At 45.2% G+C, this 13,083-nt stretch overlaps 1 protein-coding gene across 1 annotated transcript in view; it reads left to right on the top strand.

Moving 5' to 3' along the window:
• The window catches only part of LOC138299901 (C4b-binding protein alpha chain-like), a 552,670-nt gene that overhangs the window by 377,279 nt on the left and 162,308 nt on the right, over window positions 1-13,083 (top strand). Inside the window, exon 13 of the mRNA XM_069238606.1 lies at window positions 905-1,099. Within this exon, the coding sequence (XP_069094707.1) occupies window positions 905-1,099 (195 nt within the window). The remainder of the gene's footprint in view (window positions 1-904; window positions 1,100-13,083) is intronic.

The raw sequence follows: 13,083 nt of genomic DNA, 5'->3' as shown, positions 1-13,083 counted from the left end.
GAGAAACGAATTGCACTAAGCTCTGAATATTGTTTATCAAAGGCCACAAGGTAGTGCTGGTGTACAACCCTGCTCCTCAGTTGTCAGGTCCCTAATCTGGGAATGGCTGGTCTTTGGCTATTTCGCCTTTGGCCTGGCTCTGTGCTGCCCTAATGGCTGCTTCAGCGAACCCTTGGTACTGAGTGCATTTCAGAGCTATAGTGACACAGGCACTATTTAATTTGAGGATTCCCGGTCAAAAGAAATGATGGAATCATCAAACTGTGAAATGCAGAGACAGAGAGATAAAAAAAAGGTCATACCGCTGGAGCTCAGGTGACACAACTGTGTGAGATCTGGGAGAGCTTGGCTTCACTTATGTACAGCATACTGTGGGCCCCCTCCAATGAGAAGTATCTCTGGCACCCCACTCTGCTTATGTTTCAAAGACTCCCATCACAAACCCTCACTCATATCCCAGCCAATCGAACCAGAGAGATTTGAAGACTGCAGGTGGGAAGATGCAGAGCGGGTTGCGCCTTCCAGCCCCCTCAGTTTCTCATTGTTCAAATGGGTGTAATTTCTGATATTTATATGTTTCCCTTGTCTTCATTACTTGATTTTGTTGAAATGTCACTCATAATTACACAGAACATATGAAAAAGTCACACATTGCTATCTGAAGCCTCGGCAGCTCTACGTTTCATCTGTCCGAAGTCAATAAAAACAGGCATTGCTAAAAGGATGCCATGCCAAAACGTTAATCAAGCGGCAAGCTTCCATTTGGTTGATGAACTGACCTATCCAAATTTTAGACAAATGATTTATTGTCCACCTAGTGGCGCTTTTGCTCCATTAGTTGTTCAAGTAGGTTGCAATAGTAGCTGATTCTTAAAATGCCTCTCTGAATGTTCTTTATTTTCAGGGACGTCCTGTCCACTCCCTTCTGTTAAAAACGGATATGTCACAACCTTGGGTGGCAAGAGAAGAGAAACAACATTTAAAGCTGGTAAAGTTTATGAAGTTGCATGCAATGAAACGTACACCTTGGATAGACGACACACCGCATATTGTGATCAGAAATATAATTGGAATACTACATTTCCGTCGTGTTCACCCAGTAAGTACCACTTGTTCACGCTTTTAAGAGATTGTTTTCGTTTTAATTTTTGTTAGGAACATGTTAATTTGGTTATGCTACTTCACAATTAAAAATAATGATTTGAATGACTCGCTTCCGAGGCGGGCTTTATTCAGGCGATGCAACAAGGGGAGATTGCTTCTAGTTTACAACATCAACCAACAAAAAAAACAACTGGTAAGTTTTTTTTTAGATCTGGCTTTATAGTGAAACTGTCGCCAACCTTATGTGATGAACAAAAAAGTGTTTTAAGAAGTTCTCTTTAGAAAGGGGTTTTAGCTCCGTCCGCTGGCGGCCTGCTTTGCTCGAAAGGAGAAGGGAGGGTGTGGCGTGCGGGGGCAGGGGCGGGGCTGGGGGATGTTACCTAAAATGTGATAAAATTAAGTTTAAAAACAAAAACACATATTTTTGATGTGTCCCGCGCCACGCTCCTCTTCCCTGCTGGCTGCAGGCGCAGGCTCTCAGCCTGACCTGCAGCCAAGCCTGACACTGCGGAAAGCAGCGTCAGACTGGGAGTCTGTGCAGGCTTTCTCCAACCCAGCAACAGAGTTGCTAGGCTGGAGAGAGCCTACAGTGCATGATTGGCCAACACATGCGCTCTGAAGGCGAGTGCTAGGGAAGTGCTTAGCACTCCCCCTCAGAGCACGTCACCCCTGTGGCCCGCCCCTTTACAAGGAAACAATAACAAACACCGGGCCATATTTATACTTTTTGACGCAAAACTGCGCTATCGCAGTTTTGCGTCAAAAAAATTAGCGCCGGCTAACGCCATTCTGAAGCACCATGCGGGCGCCGTATTTATTCAATGGCGTTAGCCGGCGCTAGCAGACCGGCGCTGCCTGGTGTGCGTGGAAAAAAAACACGTACACCAGGCAGCGCCGGCGTTGGGGAAAATGGCGTTAGGGCGTCTTAAAATGGGGCAAGTCAGGTAGAGGCAAAAAAATCGCCTCCACCCGATTTGCGCCATTTTTAACGACGCCCAGACGCCATTTACATGACTCCTGTCTTAGTAAAGACAGGAGTCATGCCCCCTTGCCCAATGGCCATGCCCAGGGGACTTATGTCCCCTGGGCATGGTCATTGGGCATTGTGGCATGTAGGGGGGCACAAATCAGGCCACCCTATGCCAAAAATTTTTTGAAAAAAAACAAAAATTATACTTACCTGAACTTACCTGAATGTCCCTGGGATGGGTCCCTCCATCCTTGGGTGTCCTCCTGGGGTGGGCAAGGGTGGCAGGGGGGGTCCCTGGGGGCATGGGAGGGCAGCTGTGGGCTCATTTTGAGCCCACAGGTCCCTTAACGCCTGCCCTGACCCAGGCGTTAAAAAGAGGCGCAAATGCGGGTTTTTTTGCCCCGCCCACTCCCGGGCGTCATTTTTGCCCGGGAGTATAAATATGACGCATTTGCGTCGCAGTCATTTTTCTAGACGGGAACGCCTACCTTGCATCTCATTAACGCAAGGAAGGCGTTCACGCAAAAAAATGACGCTCATTCCTCATACTTTGGCGCTAGATGCGTCTAACGCCAAAGTATAAATATGGCGTTAGTTTTGCGCCGAATTTGCGTCGAAAAAAACGACGCAAATTCGGCGCAAACGGAGTATAAATATGCCCCACCGTTTGTTATCGTTTCCTTGTAAAGGTTTTGCAGTGCTGCTGCTGGTTGGGGGTAGGGGGTAACGCTCCTCCACCCTCATGGAGGAGCCGCCCGTGCCTCTGGTAGACATTTGATTGGACAGACATTGTGTGTTGCTACACAAAAGAATGCCTATTACACTTTTATTGGTTCTAGAAGGAGTTTTCCTATCCTATGAAGTCCGTTGTGTTAAAACGTAATGACACAGTCATGTCTTGGGGAAAAACAGCATTAAAGGCTGTGATTTTTTTTGTGGCTCCCACTAGTTGCAGTTCTACAGCTGGTACCCACTCATTTCCTGAGGGGTAATTGCTCCATGCTGTGAGCAAAATCAGAGATGAAAAGTAGCCACCACATCTCCAGTCCTTCAACAAGTGGAGCACACAACAACTTACAAAATGTTGCAGCAACAAGTGGAGCACATAGCAGCTTCCTGATTCTCTTACGTGTGCTTATTTGTCATATGAGACTAGACACTGTGGCTGGTGATGACGCAGCTACTTAGCAATTAGCTTCTTTACTTTGAGTCGTAGGCTTCCCTCTCCTCACAAGCTGAGGAATCCTCACCACTCCCATATAATTTTCCCTACCCACGCAAACTAAGAAGTGAAAAAGCAGACAAACTCCAATCAGAAACTATTTACGTTTCTGTCCCAGTATGGATACCTTTGCCACTATTTCCTTTGCTTCCAATGTTTGCTAAGCATGATCTTGGAAAAAGGCCCTCATTTGAATCCAGGAGTGGGGGGACAAAAAATAATGACCAGGGCAAGGGAGACTAGGGCTTATGAGTAGTGAAGATAACAGATAAGAAACCAGGTCTTTACTACTTCACCAGGGCACAAGTTGAGGGTACATTCGGGTAGATGTCACCCACCCACTATTTTCACAGGGTGGACGTTGTCCACCCTGCAATGCCAAGAAGCTGACCCCCACTGAAATATGCTGAACTCGTCTCCGTGTAATTTTCTCACACTGGAATACGTTCACCAGTGCCTGCATATTGTCTGCTTTAGTTCCAAGAAGCAACTTGCAGGATCGGAGGGGTCTTAGTTATTTCAATTTTCAGCTGGGCCCAAAACAAAGGCCAAATTTAAGGGGCCATCAGACCTTCTGTTGTTGGAGTATCCTTAGCTGGGAGCTATATTGAGCCTCACACCTAGATGCAAATGCGATGAAAGGGAAACAAATGCATGCAGCTTGTTATTGTTTCACAAGTACTTAAGTGAGGCATGCTTTTGACGTTGTTCACTCCCTTTATATGAGAGATGCATGCGCTGTAAGAATGTCATATATGTTGGTCTGTCCCAGTATTTACACAAATAACAATTTAAATACCACTACTTTGCTTCATTTCTTTTATAGCTCCACTCCTCCCAATGCAGGGTGTTAGAGCGGTTTATATCATATGAAAACATACATTGTCAATAAATTATATGTGTGTAAATCAATGTAAAGGATGTGTCACATAAGACAGTGAGGGTTACAAGGTGCCAAACGTCTTCTAGAGATATTAAAAAAATAATTATTTGTAAAAATAACATTTTAAATGGTAGATGGAATACAAACATATTCACTTTCTTTAAGGCCAAGACGGAGCAAAAATCTCCTGATTCTGCACAAGAAACAGCATTGGGTACTACCCCTCCCTCTGTTCATTTATTGGAACTCATGTAACTGTTGGCTTCATCAAAACTCTTGATTGCCTTGTAAGAGCCCTCTGCTGAATAGGCAATGAGGTGTTGGTGTTTTCTGGAAGTTGTCTGGGGGAATTTGCTTTAAATGCACTCTGAAGTCTTTCTGAACAATGTGTATCATCCATGAATCTGAGATCCTGTTGTTACAGATTTTAATTAATCTTTTTAACCCCCCTTCCCCTAGATGGTCAGCCGAAGTCTCTCCTGGCAAATAGCCACGACTTTGACATTGGTAGGTGACAGTAATTATTTGGTGCTGGGAATTTTCAACATTCAGAGCTACTTAACCACAATTCCTGGAATGAAAGTATTTCAAACGAGATCTCACCTTTGCCGACAATCCAAATGCTCTTTGTACTAAACCCAAAACCCCTAAAATAGGGGCACACTGCTGTCCATGGGTGTCATTTCACTAAAATGCCAGGGGTAGCCGAAATTACATCACACACCACAACATTTGACCTTTACTTTGACTCTCACCCTCAAACTTACACATACATACAAATTTACACACTCTTTCACATAAACACACTCTCATCCGCAAGCTTGCATACAACATACATTTAAAAGCTTTTTTTTCACTTACCTTAGCTGCCAGATCAGGCCATATTCCAGCTATTGCACTCCATCTCTTTTACTATCCAATTAGTGAATAATATTATTCAATATTTGGGTAGTAAAAAATTTACAGAAAACCAAGAAAGTGGGTCTTCACCAACGTCCATGAGAACGAGCTTCCTCTGTTTTCCAGGCACTAATTTTCCCACCTCTGAGTCCAGGTGTTGCCATGGCAGTGCGAGGGGTTGCAAGGGGCAAGCAAAGGGTGCACGTGGATCCCTGGCGATCCCTAAATGACAAATCACACAATAAATAAGTACACTGTTCCATATATCTAGGGGGACATTAATGTTCAGGAGCAAGAGCCCTCACACATCCAAATGGATGTCATGCTTCATCATCGGGATGCTCCTCGTCAGACTGGCAGTGCAATATCTGACGGTCTCCCCGTTCGGGGGTTCTTTGCCGGAGATCTTTTCAAAAGTGGCTGCCATCGTGATCGTAATGGTAAGACACTAATTGTGGCAGGAGAGTGAACTAATTAAAATTGGTTTGTAACCCCACAGCAGTCTGCTTTAATGAATGTATCAAGAGGAAGAGGTTACCACCAAGATTAAAAACATAAAGAAAGTGGAGAATGAGGGTTCATGCTCAACCACTTTATAACAAAGCCTGGAGATCTGGGAAATTGTCACCTGACCCCTGAGGTCTGGTCAACATGTTTCGCGTATTGTGGTCTATAAAGATCCTATAACGCTTCTTCAGGACCTACAATCAAATAAACTTCTCCTGACTGTATACTTTTGGGAGACCGTACACTGGACCAACAATCTCCCAATCCCTTTCTTTGTTGAGATCCCTAAATGACATCAGGCAGCTGTCAGGAGCTTTTCATCTTTCTCAGACCTCTTTATTAAATCAACCAAAAGTAGGACTGTTGGAAATGGGGTCTTTGGTTGGCAGTCAGGTTACCCCCTGTCCAAGCAAGGACCCTGACTCTAGTCAGGGTAAAAGAGAATCACCCTCAGTTAACCCATCCTTCCCCCCTTGGTAGGTTGGCACGAACAGTAGGCTTAACTTCAGAGTGCAGGGTGTAAAGTATTTGTACCAACACACACAGTAACTTAAAGAAAACACTAGAAAAATGACAAAACACATGTTTAGAAAAATAGAAAATATTTATCTAAAGCAGACAAGACCAAAACGACAAACATCCACGATGCACAAGTCAAGTTATCACTAAGAATTCAGAAAATGTCTTCAGGTAATTTTAAACACAACACTAACGCTGTTAGCGTGAAATTGTTACTTGGCTGGGTCAAAAATAACCCTGCACGGGCGAGTGTGCGTCTATTTCACTCACAAATGAGACCTTGCGTCGTTTCTCCTTTAGTCAGGTCAGCGTGCGTCGTTTCTTCTCTCCTCAGGAGAACAATGCGTCGATCCGGTTAGCACTCTCAGGTCCGGGCAGGCCTTGCGTCGTTTTTACATGCACAGCAGTGTTTGCGTCATAAATTCAGCCGCACGATGGTCCGAAAACCACGCAGCGCGGGTTGCGATCTCACTGGTCTCTGTCAGTGATGCTGCGCGTTATTTCTCCAGCCGGGCGTCCATCTTCCGGTCGCGTTGCAGGCGATTGTTGATTTTCAGCCATCGGCGGCACGTCGATTTTTCAGCTGCAGATCGGAATTGCGTCAATCTTTTCCCCGCACGGTGGTCTGTGCGTGGATTTCTCACTCTTGGGCTGCCAGCTTCTCTTCTCAGGGTCCTTGGCAGAGCAGGAGTCTTTCCAGAGGCTCCAGGTGCTGGCAGAGAGAAGACTTTGCTGTCCCTGAGACTTCAAACAACAGGAGGCAAGCTCTAAATCAAGCCTTCAGAGAGTTCTTCACAAGAAGGAAGGCAACACAAAGTCCAGTCTTTGTCCTCTTGCACAGGCAGAAGCAGTCACAGGCAGGGCAGTTCTTCTTCCTCAGCTCTTCAGCTCTTCTCCAGACAGAGGTTCCCTGGGTTTCCAGAAGTGATCCAAAGTCTGTGGTTTTGAGTGCCCTTCTTATACCCATTTTGCCCTTTGAAGTAGGCTTACTTCAAAGGAAAGTCTATCTTGTTTGTGAAATCCTGTCTTGCCCAGGCCAGACCCCAGACACACACCAGGGGGATGGAGACTGCATTGTGTGAGGGCAGGCACAGCCCTTTCAGGTGTACCACTCCTCCCATCCCTCCTAGCACAGATGGCTCATCAGGAAATGCAGACTACACCCCAGCTCCCTTTGTGTCACTGTCTAGTGAGAGGTGAAACCAGCCCAACTGTCATACTGACCCAGACAGGGAATCCACAAACAGGCAGAGTCACAGAAATGGTTTAAGCAAGAAAATGCCCACTTTTTAAAAGTGGCATTTTCAAACACACAATCTTAAAACCAACTTTACTAAAAGATGTATTTTTAAATTGTGAGCTCAGAGACCCCAAACTCCACATGTCTACCCGCTCCCAAGGAGAATCTACACTTTAATCATATTTTAAAGGTGGCGCCCATGTTAACTTATGAGAGGGACAGTCCTTGCAACAGTGAAAAACGAATTTAGCAGTATTTCACTGTCAGGACATATAGACCACATCACTATGGGGGTCATTACGACCTCGACGGTCTTTTCAAAAGACCGCCGAGGCCGCGGGAGACTGAATACCGCCATTGCCGGCGGTATTTCTGTCTCCCTATTATGACATTTCCGCTGGCCCAGCGGAAATGTCACATAAACATTGCAGCCGGCTCGTGCTGGCACCGCTGTCCTGGGGATTATGACCGCCAGGCGGAATCCTGGCGGGAAAGTGGAGGGGCCGGCGGTATGGCCGTGGCAATTCCGCCACGGTCATAATTGCTGGCGGAACACCGCCAGCCTGTTGGCGGTGTTACCGCCAACATACCGCCGGCCGCCACGGTCGTAATGACCCCCTATATGTCCTACCTTAACCATACACTGCATCCTGCCCTTGGGGATACCTAGGGCTTACCTTAGGGGTGCCTTGCATGTAAGAAAAGGTTTAGACTTGGCAAGTGGGTACAGTCGCACCAAGTCGAATTTACAGTTTAAAACTGCACACACAGACACTGCAGTGGCAGGTCTGAGCCATGTGTGCCAAACTACTAATGTGGGTGGCACAACGAGTGCTGCAGGCCCACTAGTAGCATTTGGTTAACAGGCCCTGGGCACCTCTAGTGCACTGTACTAGGGACTTACTAGTAAATCAAATATGCCAATCATGGATGAACCAATTATATGCACATTTTGTATAGGAGCACTTGCACTTTAGCACTGGTTAGCAGTGGTAAAAAGTGCCCAGAGTAACAAAAACAGCAAAATCAGAGTCCAGCACACATCATCAACCTGGAAACAGTGGCAAAAAGTTAAGGGAGACCACGCCAAGGATGAAAAGTCTAACAGGGACAAATAATTTAGCTCTCTTCAAAACGTCTGCCTTCCAAGATCGTATCCATAATTGATGATGAGCTGCAGTAGATCTCGCTACTGCAGCCACTGAAGTCAAGGAATGAAAATATAAAGCTGATAAAATTCTCACTTGCTGCTCCATAGGAGACCATATAGGAGTTGTATCCCCTTCTTGCTGCATAAAGTTCACCAAAATCTGAAAATCTCCCAAAGGAGACTGTACTAAATATGTTGCAAAAAGAAAGAACCAGAGTAAGACCTCTTCATTGCTGATTCATCATTTTTGTCAATAGGATCTGCAGACCCAGCATCTTCAGGTATTATGCAACCATTTGTTGCTAGCCCTGCCATTAATTAATTTGTATTTGATACGGTGGGTGTAGGAGTAGAGAGTCTTCGTTAAAAACATTGATAAATTGGGTTTCTCTACTGCCTTCCGATCTTTACGGAAAAGTTTCCTGATCATGTTATGTGGAGGAAGCCCTTCAAAATCCTTACAATAGTACTGTTGACAAACACCATTCTTTATCATTAAGACTGTTTTAGCAAACTTGCAAAAATGTCCTTTTCAGGAAATTCCAATGGCATATTAGAATAATAATAGCCATGTCCTCTTCTTCAGGCTCTTCTTGAGCCCCCTTTACATGTCTCGGCTTTGCAGGGCATTTGTTAGACTCCATCCTAGAACTAGGCATCAGCATGACTCACACAGAAATCTCCTGCAGCTTATTCACTCTTTTCTATAGCAATGAGCTCATGCAGGTCTTGTGGTACATCTGTGTATAAAGTTGAACGAGCCGGTAGCCATGCAGCTCCAAGACACAAGACCACTGCAAAAATTGAGCTCTACAAAGCCCAAACTATTAAATGTAATAATAACTGGCCACTAGGAAACCATTCTTTTTTTGCACTTAACATAATGCTCTTGTGTGGTAGAAATGGATTTTCCTCTAAACTCAGGCATCCTTCTCTGGGTTGAGACAGAAAAAAGCAGGAAGTGGCTGTGAGTGGCAAATTTAAAAATATCCCAAAGTTTGTGAATTGCGTTTTTCTGTTTTTTACTTTCTACTTTTCTTGGCCAGACAACATTCTAGGCCCAATTTAGAGTTTTGGTGGAGTGACTACTCCATTGCGACAGAGCAACAGAGACAGAGTACTTTCTCCACCAAACTCTTCATCTGCCCAGATGATTTTCTGCTGTGTCAACCAACAGTATGCTGACTTTGGCTCCATCGTCTACATACTCTTCCAGTAGCCTAATGGAGTACAGGCCATCATACGTAAGGCATCTGATTGTCCGCCCAATTTAGAGTGTGTTGTCAAATGGCTATTTTTCATGTCCATCACTGTTATGTAAAATTTGCTGGTAAGGCACAGTAAAAAAAAAAAAATCACAAAAGTCCATGGTTTGAGGGGGGCCATTAGTTAAAAAATTTTCAAAAACAAACTTTCGTTGTGCGAGTTTGATAATAAAACATATAAAACATTGGAAAAGTTTGACGAAGTCCATCAAACTTTTCCTGCATTGACTGCAGGACCACACCAGGGGTGGGCATGGATGGGTGGACCTCAATTACTTATTTTAGATAGAGAATTCCGTCCCCCTTAGGTCTATGCTAAGTGTGGTTCAGTGGTGCCCTTGTTACTGTGAGCACACTGTTGAGATTCTCACTGCACTCACTTTGGTTTTCATTTCATGTTTCTTCAGACATGTAGAACTGTATTCAGAAAAAGTCTAATAGGTTACCAGAGGTGCTATGTGCTAGGCCAAGCTCCTACCAGGCTCCCATTTTTCTAAATGTGTAGTAGTTTCTGCTTTAAAAAACAAAAAAACTAAAAACAGTGATGGCAATGTCTGTACTTCAAAGGATTTCTCTGCCCTCCCTTCTATGTTAGTGTTAAGAAAGTGATTCTTGTCTCCTTTAGAACAATTAAAGGATGTAGGAAAGTTCCCCTTTTTGACATGATCATCTGCACTTTTTGCCTGGTATTCAATGCAATTTTGATTGAAACTGCACTTGTTTCCTACTAATCAGGTCCCTTCAGCCAGATCTCTTTCCCTAAAGCTGTGCAATTGTTCCCCAATTGGCAATACCTTTGGCGCCCCTATAAGTCTCTAGTAAATGGAATCCCTGGTACATAGGGCATGGGTACCAAAAGAGTCCCCAAGGGTGGCAGCATGTGTTGTGCCACCCTCATGGACCCCTCACCTAGCATTTACAGACTGCTATTGCAGGCTGCATGTCTTGGTGCAGCTAAAAGTGAAAACACGACTTGACACACAGCTGTATGCCATATCCTCCAAACACTGCATGAAATATATGTAAGTCACCCCTACAGCAGGCCTTACAGCCTTAAGGCAGGGTTCATTACATTGAATGTAAGGACATATGTGCACAAGCAGATATGCCCCTGCTATGTTTTTGTCAACATAGTAAGTTTGCAGGGAAGCCATTTTAAGTACGTGTGCTGGACACTGGTCAATGTGAGTTTCCCTCCACATAATGGCCTCACTGAATATAGGGATGATTGGTATCAAACATCTCGTATTAGTAACCCTCACTGATGCCAGTGATGGATTTATTAATACATGCACCCAGAGAGCACCTTAGAGGTGCCCCCTGAAATCCAACCATCTACTCGTGTGTGGACTGACCAGCTTTTAGCCAGCTTGCCACCACCAGATGCACGTCTCACCCTTAGAGAAGAGAGCCTTTGCTCTTAGGGTAATCATAAACCAAGCCGAGAGGAGGACCTGTGAACCTGCATTCCAAGGGAGAGGGCTTCAAAGAGGCCCACTGCCTTTGGTATGCAGATCTGGCTTCACTCACAGGAGAGATGCCGACACTTCTGCCCCCAGGCCAATTTGGCACCTGGACAGGTGGGAAATTTGGTATTCAGGGAGGTGTGAGTCCCCCTCAGGTCAATCCCACCCCTAAGGTGGGTTGCTTGAAGTGGACACAACTTTTAGAAATCTGCCATATTGTTGTTGGTAGATTCAGGAACTCTGAGACAGGGCTGTGCCCGCCTCCCACAGGAAGTGATCATATAGGAGGTGTAGTGATCCCAGGGGTAAGTAGCTCATTGACTACTATCCTACACTCCCCGAAACACCCACCAATTCAGTATTTAGGGGATGTCCTGGCACCAGGAAAGCAGATTCCTGCTGACTTACGAAAAAGAAGGATACTCAATAGTTGCAAAAGCAAAGCCTGAAAAAGAAGCACCTGACTTGGCCCCAGCCCTGGGAATCTCTCTGCTGCTCCTGAAAATTGGCACCAAAGTTGACTCATCCTGCAAGCTGCTATGCCCCCAAAAGCCTTGGAGGCTCGCCTGCCTTCAACAAAGATCCAGGAGCTCCCATGGAGGAGCGGAGCTTCTTCCCTGCATCTTACAGGCACCCCTAGACAAACTGTTAGGATTCCAGACGCCAAAACCAGACATCTGAAAGTACCACTGCACCAGTGCCATACAGCCTGAATTGAAGTGTAACAACAGTGCCAGCGTGGTTCACAAGCCCTCCAGAGTCAAAGCCCACCCTCGTCTTGCCCACTGTGGATTCACCGATGCCATGTGCAGCCTCTGCATGCAGGCCCCATCAATTGTGAGGGTTCTGGTGCAGAAAGCTTGACGCCTCAAAGCACCTCTGCACCCGTCGCCCCTGGCCTGTGGAGAAGAGAACCTGAGGCATTCTCCACAACCCCCTTGGATCCCCAGTCCTCACCTGCAGCATCTCTTGGACTGGACTGATCACCATTGACTAACCCTTGGTGCCTGATGCAGTATACTTCTGCACCCGGCTGCCTGAGTGCCACCCAGTGTGGCCTGCTGGTGTGGTCCTAACCCTTGCTTAATACTCACCTGTTCAGCTGAGAGAGTAAGAGATGAACAAAGACTGTGGGCGCAGGAGTTTGATACCACTTGAGCTCTAGGAGCCTGGGGTGAGGAAGTTGCACTTTTGGGAGCAGGCTCGTGCTTTTCCATGTGCATGTCTGTAGCTCAGATTTCCCTCAGGCTATCTTAATTTTCCATAATCTCATCCTGCAGCATTGCTTAAGGTACTAGATATTTACCATTAGCAGTATAGACATCTATGTATTTTCAGACACCTTCTGCTCTTTCACCAACATGACAACTAATAGCTTTTCAGGTGACAGAGCGAATTGTATATATGATGAACCACTGCCTTGCTTATGTAAGGGACAATGCAACACATTCTTAGTACGATGTAAGGAATAAGTTTTATGAGTGAATCAAACAATTAATAACACAAGCAGGCTGGGCGTTTATATGAGTTTGTGTTTTAACCACAGTCAAAAAGAGGGAGAATGTGTGTGTGCCATTATTAAATAGCTTTCTGTTAGTGATTAGATAATATTGGTGTTAGAAATTGGGTTGTTGTTTGGCTGAGGTGTGAACCTTGGTCAAACAGCAGTCACAATCCTAGTCAGGGTAAGGGTCAGGCAATGCCTAAATTAACCTTTGCTCACCCTCTGGTAGCTTGGCACAGAGCAGTCAGGCTTAACACAAAAGACACCACACCTGGTTAGAAAAATAGATCAAAATGTAATAAATAACACAAGACCAAAACAACAAACATCCAATAAGTAAAACTTGAGTTATG

This window comes from Pleurodeles waltl, chromosome 6 (assembly GCF_031143425.1).
Source record: "Pleurodeles waltl isolate 20211129_DDA chromosome 6, aPleWal1.hap1.20221129, whole genome shotgun sequence".
NCBI classification, from domain to species: domain Eukaryota; kingdom Metazoa; phylum Chordata; class Amphibia; order Caudata; family Salamandridae; genus Pleurodeles; species Pleurodeles waltl.
Note: the sequence above shows the minus strand (reverse complement) of the source record. Positions and strands in the feature narration are given on the sequence as shown.